At 36.3% G+C, this 22,011-nt stretch overlaps 3 protein-coding genes across 3 annotated transcripts in view; all 3 read right to left on the reverse strand.

The window, feature by feature from the left end:
* Positions 1–588: 588 nt before the first annotated feature.
* On the reverse strand, positions 589–8,794 carry LOC115449950 (dynein regulatory complex protein 9). The gene is given in 12 exon segments (XM_037438171.1): positions 589–671; positions 3,110–3,317; positions 3,819–3,863; positions 3,865–3,951; positions 4,212–4,406; positions 4,839–4,944; positions 5,391–5,448; positions 5,451–5,536; positions 5,914–6,082; positions 6,322–6,392; positions 6,975–7,021; positions 8,517–8,794. Coding segments are annotated over 12 exon segments (1,200 nt in total). The 5' UTR covers positions 8,634–8,794; the 3' UTR covers positions 589–660.
* A 1,258-nt stretch (positions 8,795–10,052) lies between these two features.
* Positions 10,053–19,759, reverse strand: LOC119189170 (prolyl hydroxylase EGLN3-like). The gene is made up of 4 exons (XM_037438172.1): positions 19,599–19,759; positions 18,898–19,014; positions 16,015–16,076; positions 10,053–12,761 (listed from the first exon to the last, which is right to left on the reverse strand). Exons 1-4 carry the CDS (start codon positions 19,733–19,735, stop codon positions 12,730–12,732), a joined length of 348 nt encoding a protein of 115 aa, XP_037294069.1. The 5' UTR covers positions 19,736–19,759; the 3' UTR covers positions 10,053–12,729.
* A 1,275-nt stretch (positions 19,760–21,034) lies between these two features.
* Positions 21,035–22,011, reverse strand: part of LOC119189181 (dynein regulatory complex protein 9-like) — a 6,468-nt gene continuing 5,491 nt past the window's right edge. The window contains exon 9 of the mRNA XM_037438221.1: positions 21,035–21,039. Within this exon, the coding sequence (XP_037294118.1) occupies positions 21,035–21,039 (5 nt within the window). The remainder of the gene's footprint in view (positions 21,040–22,011) is intronic.

Raw genomic sequence — 22,011 nt, forward strand, 5'->3', positions numbered from 1 at the left:
GTAAATACCTATCAGAATCAAGTTTTATTATTTTATATTCTTCGCAGGCAAGGTTCTTCGGATCTATGTTCTCCAATTCGTCCGTATTCGCTGTTTGTTTTATGCTATATTTCAATGCCAGAAGTGTTTTCATATCTGTTAACGTCTTGATAATACGAAGTTCGTTGTTGCATTCCACTGAAATAATTCAGTACCTACTACGTTTAAGAATATTATGCAAGAAAGTAGTCAAACAACTAATTGAATGAATATCTCACTAAGGATTCGTATTTTCGTTAGAGCATCTTCCATTATTGTTGCAAACAATGAGGATGTGAAATAGTTTAAAGAACTGTAATAAATGGTAACATCTTATATTAAATGTAGAACAAACCAAGTGCTTTGTCGCACCATAAAATTGAGTCTACAATACTCAAGTCTTACACGTCTACTTTTTATTTAAGGTATTTTATTTTTAATAAAAATAAATATTAGGTCAAAAGTTTCAGAGCCCGTTGATACGTAAGTGGGTATGTAGACTAACAAACATAAAAAATTATCGTTATTAACTATACTTAATATTAGTTTAAATAAAATGTATACCATTTTCGGGGGCTGTCGTGTATAGATTTTACTTCTTCAACAGGTTCAAGCACTGACAATGTATTTATAACTTCCGGATCAGTTGCAACCTGTAAAAGTGTTAGGGCCTCAGTTAAGCCACCTGCCCTTTTGGCGGCAATGAAATCAAAATTTAAGGCTGCTTATAACACTAAAGATAGTTATACAACTTATCATATCTTCGAGGTGCCTCTGCCTACCCTTTCGGGTACAAAAAGGCGTGCGCGCGCGTGTGTAAATACCTATAACTTTAACTAACTAAATCAGTATCTCTAGCAGTATCGTTGGTTTCTTCTGTTCCAACAATGGATCCAACAGAGTAGACAGTAGCGCATCCCCATGATTCCTCCACAAAACTTTCAATACGGCCGCTTTGCATGATTTTATTAATGATTACAAATTAAATAACTTAAAAATCCTTGATTAAAATAATTTATGTGTAAAATAGATACATTGATAGAAGTGTATGACGCCGGTTTGACGCGTAGAAGAGTTGTCAAATGGGTTTATTAAGTATTTTGAATGTTTCTTTTTTAAGAATTTTGCGACCGGTATTTTAACAAAACGTGGAATATTCTTAAAGTTTCTTTTTTCAAGTGTCGTCTTAAAGTCGCTGATATGCGCGAGCGCAGGGAAGTCGGTCGCACCTCAAGATTGTGTTGCAGTTAACACAGAGCAGCAGCTCTATATAATAGCACAAAAGCTCAATGAGTAGGCTCTCTGTTTCCATATATATTCTAACTCCCTTTGATATAGATGGAAGAGATTAGAGATTAGATTAGAGAGAGAGAGACTCGCTTTAGACTTTCGCGTGAAAATCGTTTTCTTTCAAGAATATACCGGAACGTCTCATCGCACAGTTTTACCTCATGGGTGTTTGGGAATCATTTTAAAATCTTTTGATTTATATTTTTTACTAGCTTCCGCTCGCAGCTTCGCCCGCGTGGATTTCGGACTTCAAAAATGGAGCCGGTCGCGAACGTTCGAGAATGTTCGTTTTACGAAGCTACTCGCTAGGTGATTCGCTAGCCTCTAGGTGCCAAGCAAGCCGCCTGCCTGTGCGTTCGCGACCTTATATATATACAAAAATAATCCTTATAGCATGATTCAGTATTCACGCATGATGGCTTATTATTAGCGTATTTCATTTATAACTTTGGAGTTTCTATACCGATTTCTATGATTCTTTTTTATGGAATATTTTATAATGTTAACTTTTTTAATTAGGGATGACTAAGAGTGTTATAAACGTAAGAGTAGACAAATATAATGAGAAAGCTTCGAACTGCTAAGCTATCGGGAGTTACACGTGTTATTGTGAGTCAACCATAAAAGATAGACACATGCTGTCGTGGGATATTTTTTACATAATTTTAAGGAGAACATTTCCGTCATACATGATTTCTGTGTAGATTTAACCATTAAGCTTGCACACGCGACGGAAGCTTAAAAAATGGAGTAACTTCTCCCGTTTTCCCAACATTTCCCTTCACTGTTCTGCTCCTATTAATTGTAGCGTGATGAAAAGTATACTATAACCAGCACAGGAGTATGACAAATAATTGTACCAAGTTTCGTTAAAATCCGTCGAGTAGTTTTTGTTTCTATAACGGTTATACAGACTTTGTTTCTATAACGGTTATACAGACTTTGTTTCTATAACGGTTATACAGACAGACAGACAGACAGACAAAAATTTTACTAATTGCATTTTTGGCATCAGTATCGATCCCTAATCACCCCCTGATAGTTATTATTTTGGAAATATATTTCATGTACAGAATTGACCTCTCTACAGATTTATTATAAGTATAGATAGATATAGATAGATATAGAAGATATAGATGAGTGTAGGCCACTTTATATCCGCTGCTCCATGTAAGTAGGATTATGTCTGTATGTAAGTATTCTAAAATACTTGATAATTTTCCATTTGTTTGTATTATGGAAGGCACTAAAGTTAAATAAACGATTGATTAATCGAGTGATCGTCCTCTGAAATGTCTCCCATAGGCCGCGGCCTATACGCCCATTTACAAATCCAGGACTGACCTATGCTAAGTTTATTACTTCTTTCAAATATTTGAATGTAGGTAAATAATTTTTGGTTTTACTTTAGCTACATATTCAGCATTGGGCAGTATCTATCCTTGGCGCAGCACTCTGGATTTAATGACTCTAGAACTGACTACATGTAAGGATTCAAGGTTTTTTTTTAATTATAGAGAATTATAAAAAAAGGAAATAAAAATAAAATGACTAAAAAGAAATTCAACAAGACTTTATTATCAAGAACGTACAGACAAAAATAAAACTAAAAGTATCATAAGAATATTGCTAAAAAAATTAAATAATTAAAAAAAATACCAAAACTAACATCAAAAGTTAAACATTAACTCAAAATGTCGCGTAACTACTTTGAAAAAGGCAATTCTGTAACCGAAGATGCTCATTGCAAAAAAAAAATTAAACAGTAATAAAATTTAGAGGAAAGTTTCATACAATTTACTTCTTTTTGCCTTTCTTTTCGGGTTTTCAGGCTTGACAGGTTGTTTGGTAGGTTTGTATGGTCCTAACTCGTATCTGACTAGCAAGCCTCGCCACCATGCTTGCACGATGGCTGCAGACTTATGCATGTTCTCGAGGTACAGTCTTGCCTTCTCTCTTTCGTCTTTGAAGTTCACCCAGTTCTTTATGAGTTCATCATGACGTTGCAACTGTGAGGCAGCAAAAGGAACAATTATATCTATCATTATATGAAAGACATTAGTAGGTAGAGTGGTGTCCAGTATTTCTCCATTTTCGCATTAAACCATTACGAATCTAAAGGTTTAGGGAAATCTTTACGGGTTGTTTATGTTTAGCAGTGAACTTCTAAAGGTTGAAGATGATGATGAGATGAACATTACACTGCCTATAAGGCGTTTTTAATGCCAGGTAACTGGTGTGTTTGTATCTGGGCCAGTCATTACGAATAAAACAGTCTGATAATAATTCTGACTGGTCGAAAGGTGCATCATGGTTCGATGGTATAAGTATGACAAGCTTGCATGTTTCAGCATAGCAGAGGTGCCATGCCATAAAATTAAACCTTTATAAATACTCAAGTTTATACTCAAGTTTATACTTAAATACTCAAGGGGATCCACAAATTTGTTTATACTCATGACTCTTTGTGGCAAAGAATTATTCATGATATAAGTAAAAGCAATAATAACCCTTTTCTCCAGTTCATGCCTTCTTTCTTCCATTTTCTCATGCTCGTGTTTTTTTCTTTTGTATTTTTATTTCAAGTGCTTCTATATCTTTGTCGTATTTGTTCATCCAAGACTCAATTTTCTGAAGTGTCTCCTAAAATAAAGAAAATAAAAATTTATTACATGATTTTCTTGACTCTCGATCTAACGGAAGTAAAGTATTGCCCATGTACTTCTAGCTGCCGTTACACTAATCACCACATATTATAAGACTTGTCGCAAATCCTCCAAGCTTCAAAATTAGCAGAAGTCAGCTTGCCGTGTTTACACGTTAAAAATTGCTTACGAAAATCAACTTCTGCAAGCTTTAGTGTTAATCTAAACTCCACTTAAAGCTCAACAGATCCCTCTCACATTGATATTAATATTAATAAGCATCTCGACTTCCGTGTGGACTCTCTGCTCGCGGTCGATGGTCTGTTTGTAGTACTCTATCGCGTCGGATGGTCCCATTTCCACGTCCGCAATCTTCTGCGCGTGTTGCTCGGAGCGTGCTTGCTGCCAGTTATCTACGTACCGACCTCGGATCTCGGCGTTCAGAGCTGCGTCCTAGAATAATCAATAAAGATGTTCAGCGTGGCGTCGTTCTTTTTTCTATATGAGCTCGTTAAAGTGTGTTCACTGCATCTAATAAGTGGAGTCCCCACTCCGATTGACTGATGAGAGATATTTATTCCACACCAGTCGACTCAATTATGTTGGGATATTTGAAACCGGATAGACACGATCGCATCCTGGATCGTGACAAACGTAGGCCATTATGGTGGATTTTACACTGTTTGAACGATAGTCGCTGTACGGGCGGATACAAGTCATCTACCTATTTTTTAAAGTACAGTATAGCGTCGTCAGATGCATTATTATCACTGAATGTTTAGCCCTGACCTATGTAAGCATCCAAATATCGAATTTATAAGTAGTTTCAGTAATAGAACAATTTATAAATGAATGACAAGCAATGACTACCACAGCTATAATTACCTCAACTTGTGTCTTCAGATTGTCTATGACGGCATCAGTGTCGTATGTTACCGACTTGATGTGATTACGTTGCTGTCTCAGCTGCCTCATTAGATCACGGCGAGTGCTGTAATGTAAAAGATTTTTGGCTAACCGCCGTTTCCCATAAATGAACCCAATCTCAATCCTCAATACGATTCCGAGAATTACCCAATCAAAATAACTCATTTGTAAGCACGTAAAAAGTACTTCGTTCTGATTGGTCCATTTTTGAGAAAAATCGAAAATAGGGATTGGGATCGTAGGTCACATATTCCTACGGCACCGACTAAGAATAGAAACAAAAAATATAAGCTAAATCATCGTAAAAATGGGAAGGATGTTTTTGTATTTGGTACAATTGTTGAGTCTGCTGCAATTTTCCCGAAAAGCAAAGTAAAGCATTGGATCGTTCCTATTAAAGTTGTCCATTCCACATATTTAACTTTCACGTTCGTTGCCTTCGAATTGTAATATTCCGATTAAATTGATTAAATGACGAATTATGATAGTTCCATAAAATTGTTGTCTTACATTCTATTCCTAGTTTCCTCTTCAGCGAGTGAGACACGCCTGTTGTACAAATCTAATATCGCTTGGTTTTATCTTGCAGCGCTCGCCAGCTCCGATTCATGGAGAGGTCCAAGTACGTTGAAAGAAGAACGTCGGTCACGTATTTCCTGAGAACCAAGGTATGTGTGCGTTCTAATTGATGGAAGCTATTTTGTACCTTTTTGTTTTAAGGCAAAATCTTCGTTGTCTTTTATAAGATAGCAAGTCACACAATGGGACCTATATTAAAATTGTCTTCCTTTCGCTGGATACTGCTTTTCTCATTACTAGACACTAAACATTTGGACTACACGCTGAAAACCAAGGCGTTATAACTTTCCCATACGAGACTGACCACACCAGGCGGCACCGCGCAGGGGTGGCTATGGACGAAAGACTACGACACTTCTATCAGAGGAAGCTGGCAGTCTCACCAACGTCTAGTTAGTTTAGTTTTTAGCTGTTATAACTGTGGCCTGCGGTAATATATTGGTTTGTTACTGACTTATCATTATCGAGTTTATCGAGCTTGTAGTTGTTGGCGTCGAGGTTGGAGCGGTTGATACCGTCCAGCTCGTCTTGTACCGCGGGCTGCATCACGGAGTACTTGACGGCCCGTAACTTGTCTATGTCCGTGTTTGTTTTTGTCACGCGCATTTCGTTGTTGCATTCCGCTGGTAGAATAGAGGATAAATTAGGTTGGCAGCTGTTGATGGTATTTGGGTTTTGATGGTGTTACCAAATTTTTACATTACACAAGCTTCGCTATTTACTGAAAATACCTAATTTTTTTTTATTATACTAAAAGATAGTGACGAATAAATTGCGAGCCACTTTGGCACATAATGTAAATTTTACGAGGTGTGAATTATAACACCAAAATTTTACAATCTATATAAAAAACGAATCGTACCCAAAATTCTTAATTCTGTTATGGCATCTTCCAGGATAGTCGCAAACATTGAAGACTGGAAGTAATGCAAACTGTAAGGAAGAGAAATGAGTTTAGTTGGCATAAGACATTTTTTAGTCTAGTTTAAGTTAGCCTAGATAGCCAGGTACTTAGATCTATTATAAATTTAAAAAAAAAGTCCTCGGGTTTCTTCTCCTCCTTCTCTTCTTCAAGTTCATATCTGGGATACTGCCTCGGTGGCATAAATGTACTGTGTGCGGAACGAATCTAGTACATTTACTGACTCTCTACTCTGAGATGGGCATAGTAATATTTGCTGTTCTGCTCAGTGTGCAATTCGTGCCCGATATTACGATAGGCTCACTCTCTATCATATCATCCTACGGAACACACGAAATGCGAGCCCAGGTTGCACCTCTGCCAGTTATAAAGGTGTGATTGTGTTTGTGGGAACAGCCAAGGCAAATTAAGTCGTAAAAGATAATGGCGTAGAAACATTACCTAATCATTCATCATTGAGACCAAAAGGATTTGCTAATCTTGCATCCCGTTTCTTCCGTCAGGTCGATTAACGAACATAAAGTATTGAGGTGTGTTGCAATATATTTAGTTATATCAGATTATATTTAACTTCAATATAGATGTATACAAACCCGTATTTGTTTGGTATGGGAGATGTAGCATCCGATTCGGCATAGGCCTGTAAAAAACCGATTTATATAATTGATTGTGTCAACTCCAATAAATTATTAGAAGAATCCGTATCAATAGCCCTTATGGTTTTAGAAATCAGATAAGTAATTTTATCACCTTTGCAGCTTTGAAATGCCTTTCTCCTTACAAAAGTCCCTGAATCACTATAGCGATTCATAGAGCCACTTGTACGGAGCCATCTTTTTAAAGAAACTGATTAAAAATCTATTTTTTCCCATGGGAACAAATTACTGGGATAAAAGAAAGACAATATTATGTTAATCTCATTATAAATAAAATTTATTAAATAAATAATAGATAGATAAATAATATTATTTAGATTACATTACTTATATTATAAATACGAGTTAGTGAAAATGTTTAGATGTTTGTTTGCAGTAAACGCAGAAACAGTTGAATACATTTAGATGAAACCAGGTTCACAGGTAGACTATGTCCTGGATTAACACATAGGCTACTTTTGACCCCTGTAATTTGTTCCTGTGTGAAATAATGGCGTTTATTAATAGATGGTGCTGGCGTCGTATTATTTTAGGGACTTTTTACGCGGGCAAAGCCGTGAGCAACAGCTAGTCTGATATAAAATCATTTAATTGGACAGTAAATAATATTGTTTTATAACATTTAAAAATAAACATAGTATGAGAATCAAAGATTGTTTCAAAGTGCCATCGTATCTATAATGCATCCAATTTTATTTGATTTATGATATCAAAAATCCTTAAATATATGTTATTATTACATGTCTGCATGCTCGTTTAGGATGCGTCTCCAAATTGAGTGATCATATTTAATGATTAATGTGTTAGTCTACCTACACCCTGAACAATGTTGCCTCAATAATATTTTGTTGCAAAAATAGATTAGTGAGGTCATTGGTTGCAACGACTTGGCTGCAAGAACCAATAAGAACAATACAGCTGTAGACTTCAATTTATTTAATATAACTCCTAAACGCCTTAAGCGGATTTAAGTGCCTTTATTTTGAAAGAGGCACTACTATGATAACTGCTAGATGCTATTAATTATAAATAAAGTGTCATATATATTGCCCCCTATCACATCATGGGACGGAACATACTTGGTGAAAAGTGGGTGCCCTAGTTGCGCCTCTGCATACCCCTTCGGGGATAAATGCGTGATGTTATGTATGTATGTATGTATGTATATTTCTTCCCTCTTTCAAAGTACATCAATATTCATTAGTGAGAACTTATAATTAGCCTTTAGTTCTCTATAATTGTACTGTGCATGTATTAGCTATTAGATTTCCGAAAATTTTAAAATAAAATAAAAAATTATATTATAATATTTTAGTCCTTTGGATATTTAATTATCGCCGACTATATGCTTTGAATTTACTCCCGTATACTTAGTGTAGAAAACTTTTAAAGCTAGAGCTCTTTAAAAGCAAACTACGAAAATACCTTCGTACGGTATTTTTTTTGACACAATTCCAATCAATGCGTAGTATTACTTACATAATTTCTATTTCGTACTTCACTGCTCTCCGTTGAGTCTCGATTGGCGAAGCCTCGCCGCCATTTTTCTTCCACGCCATTGTCCGACGTTCTTCCAGAAGGTGGGTAGAACGACATTTTATCGCCAAAGAAACGTCAAAATATAAAATCCGTTAAAAATTAAACACTTAAAAAATTATAATGATTTATCAAAATAATACCATAGACTTTATGAAATCACGATTAAATTATTTGTCATTTTGACTGACATTATTTCAAATATTTTAAAATTATTCTTTACGCCAGAGGTAAGTATTTAACAGTCTTACTTATAAACTTTTTTTGGCGTTAAAAGGTGGTTAAGAATTGCTTGAGGTGTCAAAAACGTCAACGGTTCCTAGTTTAAACCTTATTAAGAGGCAAGATCGATCTGATCGAGTTAAGGCGATACCTCAAGGTCCATTTTCATACATTTTGTTTCACCTTTAATCTGGGTAACTAAACAAGTATTGGCAAGTAAAGAATTTAAATTCACGTCTAGTTAGTGATTAGTTCTCGCAGTTGAAAGGATGAATAGAAATATAATACCTGAGGTATCGCCTTAATTTGTATTCTAAGTAAGCATAGCTTTCTGAAATTTTTATGCCTAATACTGTATATGCTATAGTATTTTTTTAAACTTAATGTTGTGGATTAACTCCAGGAATACCACCTAAGATAGTATGGTCACGTGTTAAAAAAAACCGCAGAAGTACGTCGGTCGCAGATGTCTGTGCCTAAACGTACCGGGTGTACGTACCCGCGGACGGCCCAAGAAACGTTGGCTTGACGTTCTCCAGGAAGATATGAGAGTCAATGGTCTCACTGAGCAGGATGCAAAAGACCAGGCGAAATGTAAGGATCACAGTAGGATGGCGGACCCATGCACTTAGGCTGCGATAACGCCAAGCAGAAGAGTATTTTTATAACTTAATCATTATGTTTGTTTTCTGCATTTTGACCGAACTACACTACCTTTAAATTTTTTTCAAATAGCCAAGCCAACATATTGTTTTTCTTCGTACTTACTCGACAGCTCCTTTAATGAGCCTCATTACGCACAACTTGAATAACTTTGTTTTTATATAGACATCTTATTATTATTGTTTATTGGCTAGTTTAACGCCCGTTGATACGTCACTTAAGGTGACTACTGAAAAACAGCGTTGTGTTGTGGTTCGCACCACATCACAACATTATGCTGAGTGGTCACCTACCGGTCACAGCCGCGACCAGCCATTTTTATTATAATTTTTTTGTTGTTTTTTATTATTATTTGTAATTAACGTTTATTGTGTTATTTTTATTATATTATTATTATTGTGTTTATTTATGTTGCGACTGTGGCTAATAAATCGTTTTTCTTTCTTTCTTTCTTTCTTTCTTCGTCACGCGGAATGTACTACTCGTAGTGTTTTCCAAGGGTTTTCATTGTAAACAGATAACCTGTTTTTCTCAAAATACTAGCTTTATAAAACAGGATCAAGGATATCTTAAACTATAAATAAAAGAATTCCATTTCAAATGTAAACTTTAATACGAGGCTCTGTCCTATAATGCGCCGCAAACAAAACAATTTTGGTCTAAATATTAAAACGGACAGAACTACAAACGTTGCAAATACAAAATCATAATTAACAAGTAACATCACACAAGTTAAAAGTATTATTTTTACACAATCCTTTATACTTACGATACTAATTAAAATACGACAGATGTATGCTTAATTTAATTATATCTAACTGTATAAAATTCAATACTATATACTTTTTACACTCCACTTCGCGGTAAGTATTTCGCTCAGTTACACTTATTTACACCAATTTGTATTTTATTTCTCGTTTGAGGTAATTATTTTATATTTCCAATCAGTCGTTTAAAAACGTTTGAGATTTGTGACTTTCTACACAGGAAATGTCAAGCTGTGATAATGTTGAGTAGGACATACAAGAGGCGGTACATTTGTCCGGGACATGACGTCAAAATGTAAGAGTGGCTCAAAATTATATATTGTACTACTTCAAATTTTATGTCGCGGCAGTCGCATTACTTATTCTTCGTCTCTGATAAACTGTAGGACGAGGACAGTGAGGTAGAGAACCGCATGCTACAAATTACAGTAGGACGTTATTTTACAATGGGCATTAAGTTACTGCGTTTCAAGTCGCGAGCGAGAGGGAAACATTTTGAGGGTTAACATTACAAAATACTGTAAGATACGCATTGAAGCGCCGAGCCTCACTACGCCTCGCCTCATTTGAAGTAGGACGTTGTACCGGCTCAATGCTAAAAAGAGGCTACTCTTACAAACTCTTTTTTATGTCATGTCCTACACAACTCTAAGCTGTGAGTACATCATGGACTTTGACGTATAAAAAGGCGGGAAATGACAAAGTGGCAGTATATTTAACAAATGACGTCTCTCTCGAAATATTATGAGAAATAATATTAAATATAGTATAATTATAATGCATTACATGCCTTATATATAAAATAGAGGTTTAATAAGAAAGCGAATAATTTGATAGCTCGTAGATAGTTCGAAAGCATTTCTCTCATAATATTCGAAGTAACAAATGACATCGCCTTTACTCAAACATGATAAGATAGAAAATCCTCAACCATAATTTCTTTCCCATTATATATACAAAACGGTGTGAAATACAAAGTAGATAAATAAATTATAATAATAATGTACATGTCGATGAATCTCATATACACGTTTCGAATAGTATTCAGTCTTAAACCATTCTCACTGTTCACTGCATTGATGCGATGACAAACCAAAAGGTTACCTCTAATAGACACTGCCAGCAAAATTATTAACCAAAACTGCAGAAAAATCTCGGATTCTAAAACGGAGCTACTATGATGCCGCTTCAAATCACAAAATATTCCATACTCTGACTGAATGACTTTTATTTGCAGAGGCTATTTTAGGGGTATACGCCTGGAGCCTCGCCCAAATAGGAACCTCGGAGGACCGTTTTTAGTATCATATAAGCGAAACAGAAAATTAAGAAACTTTAGGTCCATCCAGGTTCTCACGTCGGGTAAAGCCACTGTCTATTTGAGGTTATCCACGCAAACAACCATTAAGTAGATAATAAAAAAAAACATAATCACGCTTTTTAAGCTATATGGATATAAAATGCGAGTTATAAGTTACATTTCATAACATTATTTGGACTTCACTTCTTCAAAGTAAAAACGAACTAAAGTGTAGGTTTATATGGCTTGTTACAATGCAAGTATACACCTTGCTTAATAATTGGTGCTTGTATTTTTGACATGCATTTTCATTTCATATTGCTTATTTAAATAAGGTTCAGATTGACATGATGTACCTTACTAATTAGAATGATTTTCTTTTCTATTGATTTTGATAAATCCATGTTCACAAAAAGCACCAACAAAAGGCGTAACATTAACTAACCAGACAGAACATAATCTAGTAGTGTGATATAACGGTATAATACTATTCAGGCTTAAAAATATAAATACAAATTGAGTTTGGATTAAAATAAAAATAAAACATTGACGTCAGGAAATAGTCAAAAAAGGATCGTGAAATACGAATGACATAAAAGAGGGCGCTGTAGTCAAAGTTCTTGTATTGACCAATAGGAATCATCAACTTGATCTATGTTAGTTCCCATTTTGGCCACACATATTATGATCCTTATGAGACTAATAAATTTGTCAATTCATTGCAAAAAATTAGATTAAACTTGAGCTATATCAAGTATTTTTAATAACAGTAATTAATTGGCAGATGAGGGCTGTGTAGTTGTGTTTAGAATTAGTATCAAAATCTATTAACATCTATAAATATAGCTTTAATTGACCGAAGTAAGTTTTGACTATTCGGGAAATGAAATCTTGAGTTCGTTACATAAGGTTGAAATTGTTTTATGTATTTTTTTAGACGACGTGACCTCATTTATTGATACAAATACCAACCGCCATCGCCTTAGTTATTGGATTATGATTGATAAAATATGCTTACAAAAATTTTATACAAATTTGGAAAACATCGCGCTGTGAGATATTATCTTTTGACTTTACTAGTTCTAGGACTGATTGCTTCGTATCGCTGCGTGGTCGCGGCGGCTTCGACCGGGACTGCAGCGGCTTGGATTAGGGCCGTGGCGGCTTGGATCCGGGCCATGCAAGCCACGTGACGTCACGTGCATCACTTGCTTGACGACGGCTGCCCGCGTTTTTCTGAAGATAATAAAATATGTTTCAAGTTATTTTTGTGACATTATCAATATCACTAATGAGTTGATTACAAATTTGGAAATAAAATGATTTTACGGATTTTATCGCGATTATTTATATTATATTTTCACTAGACGTTTCGAAGACTTCACGCTTTAATGGTCACGGGGCGGACTGATGGATAAAATCCGTAAATAGTTTTATTTCAATGTCTAACATTCGCTTAAACATAAGAAATTATTATAAATAGTTTTTAATTAGATGATAGCGAACTAAAACTATGCCATCTGGTAACCAGTGTACTAAATAATGATTCGAAAAAACCGCATCTATTTGGGATTGAAATCTTCGGCCAATATTGACATCGGCTCGTATTAATAAACCCAACTCAGTTTCACTATGAAGTGGGAAGTCAGTTGAAACGTTGTCAAATAAAGTCACCGCCCTAAGATCCTCGCTATTTCATACACACATATCAATGTAATTTGAAATTTGGATCTTGGCAGAGATTACTTCAAATTATCGATTTTATGATCCAGTATCAAACAGCACCGAATCAGCTGATTACGGGCGTTCTAATAACACCACGAGTTCATGGTATCATTGAGTATTTTAAATAAGAACACAATCATGCCTTTCATCCCCGAAGAGGTAGGCAGAGGCGCAACTGCTGCACTAACGTTTCGTTGTGCGTATTTCCTTTGTGATAGGGGGCGAGCCTATCTCCATATCGGGCACAAATGTCAGACTCCGGGCTGATACTGAGTAGAAAAATCCAATATCACTTTGCCCGACTCAGTGATCGAACACGAGACTTCGGCACTGCAGTCGTACCGTAACACAACTACGCCATCAAGAAGGTATAATTTCTAAATAAGTATTTACTTAAATCCAGAGATTGGATTATCGACTCGACCCACAGTCACAACCTATCGTTTTCATTGGAAATCATGGTAAATTTTAACCACTTTCAGTAAAGTTTTTAATCTTCATTACTAACATATCTTATCACACGCAATATCTAAACGCAACAATAAAATGTGCGTACACAACATAAATAAACAATAATTGTACAATTTTCCTCGTTGCGAATAGCGTTTTGCAACAGTTCTATAATCCTATATATAGTGCAGGTGCATCAGTGCGTGCGTTTTCCTCCTTTCAATGATGCGGGGCTTACCCCGTACATTCGCGATGCTATTTCTATAATTGCTGAATGATATAACAGAAATAATTTTGACCAGCCTTGAGTGTAGCCTTGGCTTTTCCTAATGGCTGTAAAGGTGCGTACATACTGCGGGAGTATCTATCAGTGGCGACGGGTGAAAATTTTCAAAAGGTAACCCAAGGCAATATATGGCCTTAGATAACATATCGCGGCTAATTTAACAGAAAACAAAACTAATATAGTCGTAAATAAACCTAAAAGGGAAGCCGGTAGGAATCGGCTTGTAAGGACGCTTCGCCACTGGTATCTATACTAATATTGTAAAAAGTAAAGTTTTTTTTTGAACATCACTTACGTTTGTTAACCTGACAAGGATCGGCTAATACAAACACTCCGAAATTTCGGATGAGAGCTTTAGGCGCTCGCAACCCTTGAAAATTAACAGACCATTCTGAGGGCAAACCACTGACGGGTTACGAACCTCGGCTGAGAACGGTCACTGTAAGAGGATGTCTCATCCTCCTCTCAACAATTAGGAGAGTGGTATGTTTTGATGTATTGAGTAATCTCTACTGATCAGAATGTGAAAATTCTTTCAATAGGAAGGAACGTTTTCTTTGAGCGTTATAGGCTATTTTTGAACCCCACAGGTGATACGGGCGAAGCCGCATGCAGGAGCCATACATAATATGTGTAAGTGCATGTGAATCAATGGCGAAAGGCCCATGTAACCCGATTTCTATCGGTTTCGCTTATTTGTAATAAGAATTATTTACTCATAATTACATAAACCTCCAAAAGTAATATAATGTACCTCCTGCTGGATACAGCCCCATATATCAATGATTAAATAATATTTTAAAAAGCCCTTTAAAGTATCTTATTTGCCAGCTTTTAGTATAGAAGACTTTACTTCGTTACCTAAAATATCAATTTTCAATTTAGTCATAAACCATAAATAAGAGACTCGATCTAATTGGTCGCTTTTCTTCGAGAACATTCCAAATGATAGAAATCGAAAATATGTTATCATTCGCATTTTATATTGTAACATCTAATCTAACACAAAGAGCATACTTATTACGGATAGAATAAAATTTTCGCCAATCGATAAATCAAACAATGCATTCGTTGTGCGCACGCGCATCGTCCGTGCAAAATATTTATAATTATTCATACGTTTTATTTTACGGCTGCGGTCGACTCATTATCACATCTTACTCATTGCTGTACATTCATTGTTTTGTTTCGACAAGTTGTTAAAGAAATAATATATATGTATATATACATAATATATATTACGAAAATTTATGTACGAAAGTACTGTAAAGAACCAAAGTTATTGGTAAATACAATTTTACTACATTATTTATAAGCCTTTTAACCGTGGCAAAAGTAGTACGAGAGGATCCCGTTAGATGTCGCTCTGTTAAATCTGGCTCTAGATTAAAGCAAGATGTTTCCCGTTATTAATATTTAAAATGTGAAAGTTTTCAATAAAAGAATCCCGTGAGTTGATCGGAATTGGGGTTTCTGATAATTTATGGCATCCTAGGATTAAATATATTGCGTATTTGTTTTATGACGAGCGTCGACTAGGCTCGCTAAGTCGAGGTGCATTATCTCGCCTACACATGTTATTTTACTCATGTCAATATAGATGCAATTTTGTGATTTTTTTTTGTATGATGTACGAAGTAAACGTAGAAACTGCCAAACGGATTTGGATGAAATGCAACACACGGATAGACATTAGACGTCTTGGATTACCATATAGACTTTTTATCTCGGGAATTTATAAAATGATGGCGTCGTACAGAAGGCGCTGTGGATTCTACAGTAACCTAGAGACTTTTGTAGCGGAAAAGGTTTTTCAAGAAGTAAAACCGCGAGTAACATTATTTTCTTATAGAACGTCTTCCATTAGAAACACGCCGCGGCGGGTCGAGCCGAACCATCACGCATTCAAAAAAAAAGCGTTTCGATTCGACGTGCTTGAGTTTTGATTTAGTCGACGCCGCGCTTTACCTCTCTATGTCGTATGTAATATGATAATATATAATATTATGTAATATAAAGTATACTCACTGTAGTTTCTCAACGCCTTTTCCCTTTCCTGTGCATCAAAATACCATAGGGTGATGGCGTATCTGGAAAAGAAACATCAACATTTATTAAGTATACTCAAAATTGCTATCTTATTTAATATTAAAGGAAAACGACACTAATAATAGGAAACTAAAATCTTGACTAGCTAATTTCATGGTGTCAACATATCATGACCGTGCGCGCGCGCATCTTAAAATTTTAATCTCATAATTTTTCCTAAGAAGCGTTGGCTTGACGTACTCCGGGAAGATATGAGCGTCAATGGTCTCACTGAGCAGGATGAAAAGACCGGACAACATTGAAGGAGTGCAGTAGGAAGGCGGACCCTGGCACCTAGGCTGCGATAACGCCAAGCAGAAGTAGATTTTTCCCTAATGCGCCAAAAGAAATATAACTTCAAATAGTTGTTTACGTAAGCGCCTACACACATAAATATATACTATGCTGCCGTGATTTAAAGTTTAATAACTTCATGACACATGTGTGACATCAGTCGTATTGATAAATAAACAACTTCCCTCGACAATTATCTGATTTAATGTTTTGTTGATATCATTAAATTGTTTGATGTAATAGTGTAAACAGTCAAGTCATTAATAAGGTTAGCATTAAATTAGTTAAATGACACAATCAACAGATCGACAGGTGATGGGACGACCTAGGTACCGCTGGAGGGATATGAGAGATGACCTGCGCCCGCTTCAAATCAGTAAATGGAGAGCTAGTACCGCACAGAAAAAGTTTCAGACGTCTGTTTCGGGGGCCAAGAGCTTCAAGCCAGCAACTGAGTTAGCACCGGACACAAAAGTTGGACGACTGTTTCGGAGGCTAAGAGCTTCAAGCCAGCAACTGAGCTAGCACCGGACAGAAAAAGTTGGACGACTGTTTCGCAGGCCAAGAACTTCAAGCCAGTAACTGAGCTGGCACCGGACAGAAAAAGTTGGACGACTGTTTCGGAGGCCAAGAGCTTCAAGCCAGTAACTGAGCTGGCACCGGACAGAAAAAGTTGGACGACTGTTTCGGAGGCCAAGAGCCAAGCCAGTAACTGAGCTGAAAAAGTTGGACGACTGTTTCGGAGGCCATGACCATTTCGGTCGCTGGGCCAGTGGTATTAGTAATTTTTTAAGTAATATAAGTAAAATTGTTGGACAGTTTACAGTTAAGATATGTATAACTGCGTTATCTATACTATTATATAAAGCTGAAGAGTTTGTTTGTTTGTTTGTTTGTTTGTTTGTTTGAACGCGCTAATCTCAGGAACTACCGGTCCGAACTGAAAAATTCTTTTTGCGTTGGATAGCCCTTTGTTCGTGGAGTGCTATAGGCTATATATCATCACGCTATACCCAATAGGAGCGGAGCAGTAATGGCTAATCTCAGGAACTAACGGTCCAAACTGAAAAATTCTTTGAGCGTTGGATAGCCCTTTGTTCGTGGAGTGCTATAGGCTATATATCATCACGCTATACCCAATAGGAGCGGAGCAGTAATGCCTAATCTCAGGAACTACCGGTCCAAACTGAAAAATTCTTTTTGCGTTGGATAGCCCTTTGTTCGTGGAGTGCTATAGGCTATATATCATCACGCTATACCCAATAGGAGCAGAGCAGTAATGGCTAATCTCAGGAACTACCGGTTCGAACTAAAAAACATTTTGTATTGGATAGCCCTTTGTTCGTGAAGTGCTGTAGGCTATATATCATCACGCTATGACCAATAGGAGCAGAGCAGTAATGGCTAATCTCAGAAACTAGGAGTTTGAACTGAATAATTTTTTTTGCGTTGGATAGCCCTTTGTTCGTGGAGTGCTATAGGCTATATATATCATCACGCTATGTCCAATAGGAGCGGAGCAGTAATCGCTAATCTCAGGAACTACCGGTTCGAACTGAAAAAATATTTTTGTGTTGGATAGCCCTTTGTGCCTGGAGTGCTATAGGTTATATATCGTCACGCTATGACCAATAGGAGCGGAGCAGTAATAAAACATGATGCAAAAACGGGGACAATTTATTAGTTTTGAGAGCTTCTGTTGCGTGCGTTGCGTAAACGGTTAAAGTTATGCAACAATAATGTATGACGGGATTGTTCCTCTTAAAAGTTCTACAAAAATATATCATAAAACAAAGTCCCCGCTGCATCGGTCTGCCCGAACGTTGAGTTTAACTCAAAAACTACCCAACGTATTAGGATAAAATTTGGTATGGAGACAGTTTGAGACCCTGGGAAGAACATAGGCTCCCGGGAAAATATATAGCGTGACTTTTATAACGGAAAACTTTAGCCCGAAAAACATTATAACGCGGGCGGAGCCGCGGGCAAAAGCTAGTTTAATTCATAATTACTTGACCCGCTAGTTACTTAAAATTTACTTAAGTAGTTTAAATTTGTTTATAATCTAAGAATGGATTTGTGTTGTGGATCGTTGTTTAATTTATATTTAATATGTGGACAATTGTGTGGATTGTACCATCATTAGTAATTAATTAATAAGTTTTTTAGATTTATAGATTTTGATTTTTGTGTGAAATATGTTTTAATCAAAAATTATACCGCCTTCAAAAACCACTGAAACGCAAAAAATTATTAAACATCACCTACAATATATACTGGTCAGCAATATAAGAGTCGGTGTTTAAATTGCGCCTTTCTCAATAAAGGATCTCAATCACTTTTTTAATCCATCGTGCAAATCAGAACAAAGTTTTTGACATGCCTCCAAACGACTTATTTTGTTTGGTTCATTCTCGGGATCGAAGATTAAGATAAGGATCGCATGTTGAAAACGGCCGTTAATCTGTTATAATTTTGTCGAAATTTCTATACACCAAGTACCATAAATAAGCAACGTAATCTAATTACCTCGTGCTGTAGGCGGGCTGGACTTCATGCGGGTTCCGCCTGTCTGACCAGAAGAACAGCATCCTGTCGAAGATCGGCGCTATGTCGGCCACCTGGTTAGTGTCTTCAGGGAACACCCTGGAATAACAAAGAACATTGACGTATAGAAAAATTTAAATGTCCATCACTCCTGTTCAAGAATGTCCTGGACATAAAAGGGTGGAACTATTTATATTGCAATATTATAGAGGCCGCTTTTGTCAGGTCCGCTTGGTAATCTTTAGGGAGGGGTATGTTCAGTAATGGGCTTCTTGTGGCCGATGATGACTCTGAGTCTTCTTACGCAAGCAACGTTATTGCCTGGTGACGTGATGATTTCGTAAGAGCCTCTCTTTCTATTAACTGTATGGACTTCTCTTTTTATGATCTGTACGGTTCTTTCGGATAACGAATTGCTGCTGGCAGTAGGATATATTTTATATCCACCCATCGCACGCAAGTTTCTCGTGTTCTGGGGTCAGTCTGTGTATATCCCGTTCGAACAGGCCGGCATAATTGTGTCGACCTGCCGAGGGTTAAATCATCCCTCATCAGTCAACATTCTATTGGACCCTACTCCACTTACAATCAGGTGCAGTGGGGCCAAATATCCACACCCGTATAGAAATAGCCTAGATTTAGACACTACTCTATTGGATACGAGTTCAAAGAGCATTTCCTACCTGAGCAGCCCGCCGCACCTCTTGACGTCCCAGTCCAGATTCAAGTAATAGATCGCGGTGATGCACCTGCCGTCCTTGTTGGGGTTGTCCACGTGCTTCACGTAGTGGCTGCCGGAGCCGGGGTAGCACGCCACCATCGCCTGTGGACAACACCGTGTATTCATAACTCATGCTCTTTATAAAACGAATATAAAAGTAGGAATTCGTTGTATTTTTTTGTTTATGGTTGTTTAGTCTTTAATTATGGCACGAGATGAAGAATGCAGTGGACGCCCCGCAGTACTTTGTAATTAATTAAAATTTGTGTTTATGGGCGGTCGTATCGAGTACCAACAGGGCGGCGGCATGTTTCTCTCACCACTTAAAAGCAAGAATAATATTTGTTGTTCGATTTAATTTGTTATAAACAACTGTACAACATAGTAGTTAGGTTATATTTTTAAGAATATCAAGAATGATTTCACTAGATTTTTTTGCCATTAAGGTTATAGCTTAAGGTCCATTTTTCATACATTTTGTTTCACCTTTAATCTGGGTAACTAAACAAGTATTGGCAAGTAAAGAATTTAAATTCACGTCTAGTTAGTGATTAGTTCTCGCAGTTGAAAGAAAAACGTAAAAATAATTAATATGCATGGATATTTCGGCCTTTAAAATTTCGTCATATTAAATTTTAAAGGATTAAAGGTGAAACAAAATGTATGAAAATGGACCTTAAGCTATAACCTTAAGGCTTCCCACGTGACAGTGACAAAAAGTATTTATTTGTTGTCCTAAGTCAATTTATTTATATTTTACAAAAGAAAATTGATTACAGCATGTTTTATGTGTATACAAATTAAAACGTTGTATTTCCAACAAAAAGCATTACTGTGTATGAAACAAACATTAAATTTCGTTATCTATTTTCTCAATATATTCAAAAAAAGCGATCAAAACAGCAGTTCGTACGCATCTCACGAACCAGCCATTATCACGTCACGTTTGCACGAAGTGTGAATGTACGCCTAGCTGGGTGGTCCTAGGAGCGAATATTCGGCACTCGACTTTCTATTTTGCGTTCTGATGAACTTATTTATACACATATCGACGACTGGTAATCTTATTGATTTTAAAAAACTATTTGGAATGTAAAAATAAAGCTATTTTGACTACATATATCTGAATATTGTGAAACTTGTTAGGTAGCTTGTTATAAATAATTGTTTATTTGAACCGAATAATAATAGTATTAAACCTAATTTATAAGGTGCAAGTATTGCTAGCAATAATCGTTTAGCGATACTTTTAGTGTTAGATAGCCCGTTTCTTCTTAAAAGTTTCTAACAAACGTATTATTTAACGAAATCCCCCGCCGCACCTGCCTGCCTGTCTGAAGGCGATAAACTCAAAGGCTAACCAACAGATTTCAATGAAATTTGGTATAGAGACAGTTCTCACCCTGGGAAGAAAAATGGTTACTTTCTATCCCGAGAAATTATAAAACAACACCTTTATTATATAAATTATTTTCTAATAATATTTAATAACTTATTGCATAAAATACATTCAATTCTTAAATTCGTTATAAATTATCACAGAGACATTAAGTATTTGTTCACATTATTTGTTAATTTAATACCTATTTTTTACCATTTCTATACAACCCTACAAAAATACATCCACTAAACATAGTGTATAGTATGTCACCATACGATAATCGTGTTTCAAAACTTACACACGTCGTCATACTGTTTAGTTGCAACATATCACGAGTCTACTGTAGGGGTGTCGCAAACGCTAGGAATTTGGTGACGCAACGACAATTTAGAGAGGAGTGAATATTCTTCGTTAGATGAACATACATTATTTCAAGGAAAAGTAGTTTATAACAAAGGAATGGTATTTTTATTGCTTTGAATGACGAGACGAGCTTGCCGTTCTCCTGATGGTAAGCGATACGACCGCCCATAAGCAGTAGAAACACCATCCAACACCTTGAATTACAAAGAATTGTCTGGCATTCCGCTGCGTTCGCCATCCTGAGATATGAGATGTTAAGTCTCATTATATCCCGTAGCTACACTGGCTACAATGTCCTGCAAACCGGAACATAACAGTGTTTACACACTGCTACTTGGCGGCAAAAATACCCAGGCGGACTCTCACATATGAGAGACCTACCAGTGTAATTTTATATGAGAAGATTGGTTTGATATCTCTATTGTATACAATTACAGTTGAAAAGTTATACTTCTTTAACTTATTGTATATTCATATTCCTTTTCTTGCGATATTGTGATCTTTAAATCTTGTAACCAGAACGATAAAATGACCATTTTGAAGTTAAAAATAATTCCTTATCACAGATTTACTTTTAGCATCATAAACATAAATTTATCTTCAACGTATTCCAATATTATAGAAACTACGT

This window comes from Manduca sexta, chromosome 13 (genome assembly GCF_014839805.1).
Source record: "Manduca sexta isolate Smith_Timp_Sample1 chromosome 13, JHU_Msex_v1.0, whole genome shotgun sequence".
NCBI lineage: Eukaryota > Metazoa > Arthropoda > Insecta > Lepidoptera > Sphingidae > Manduca > Manduca sexta.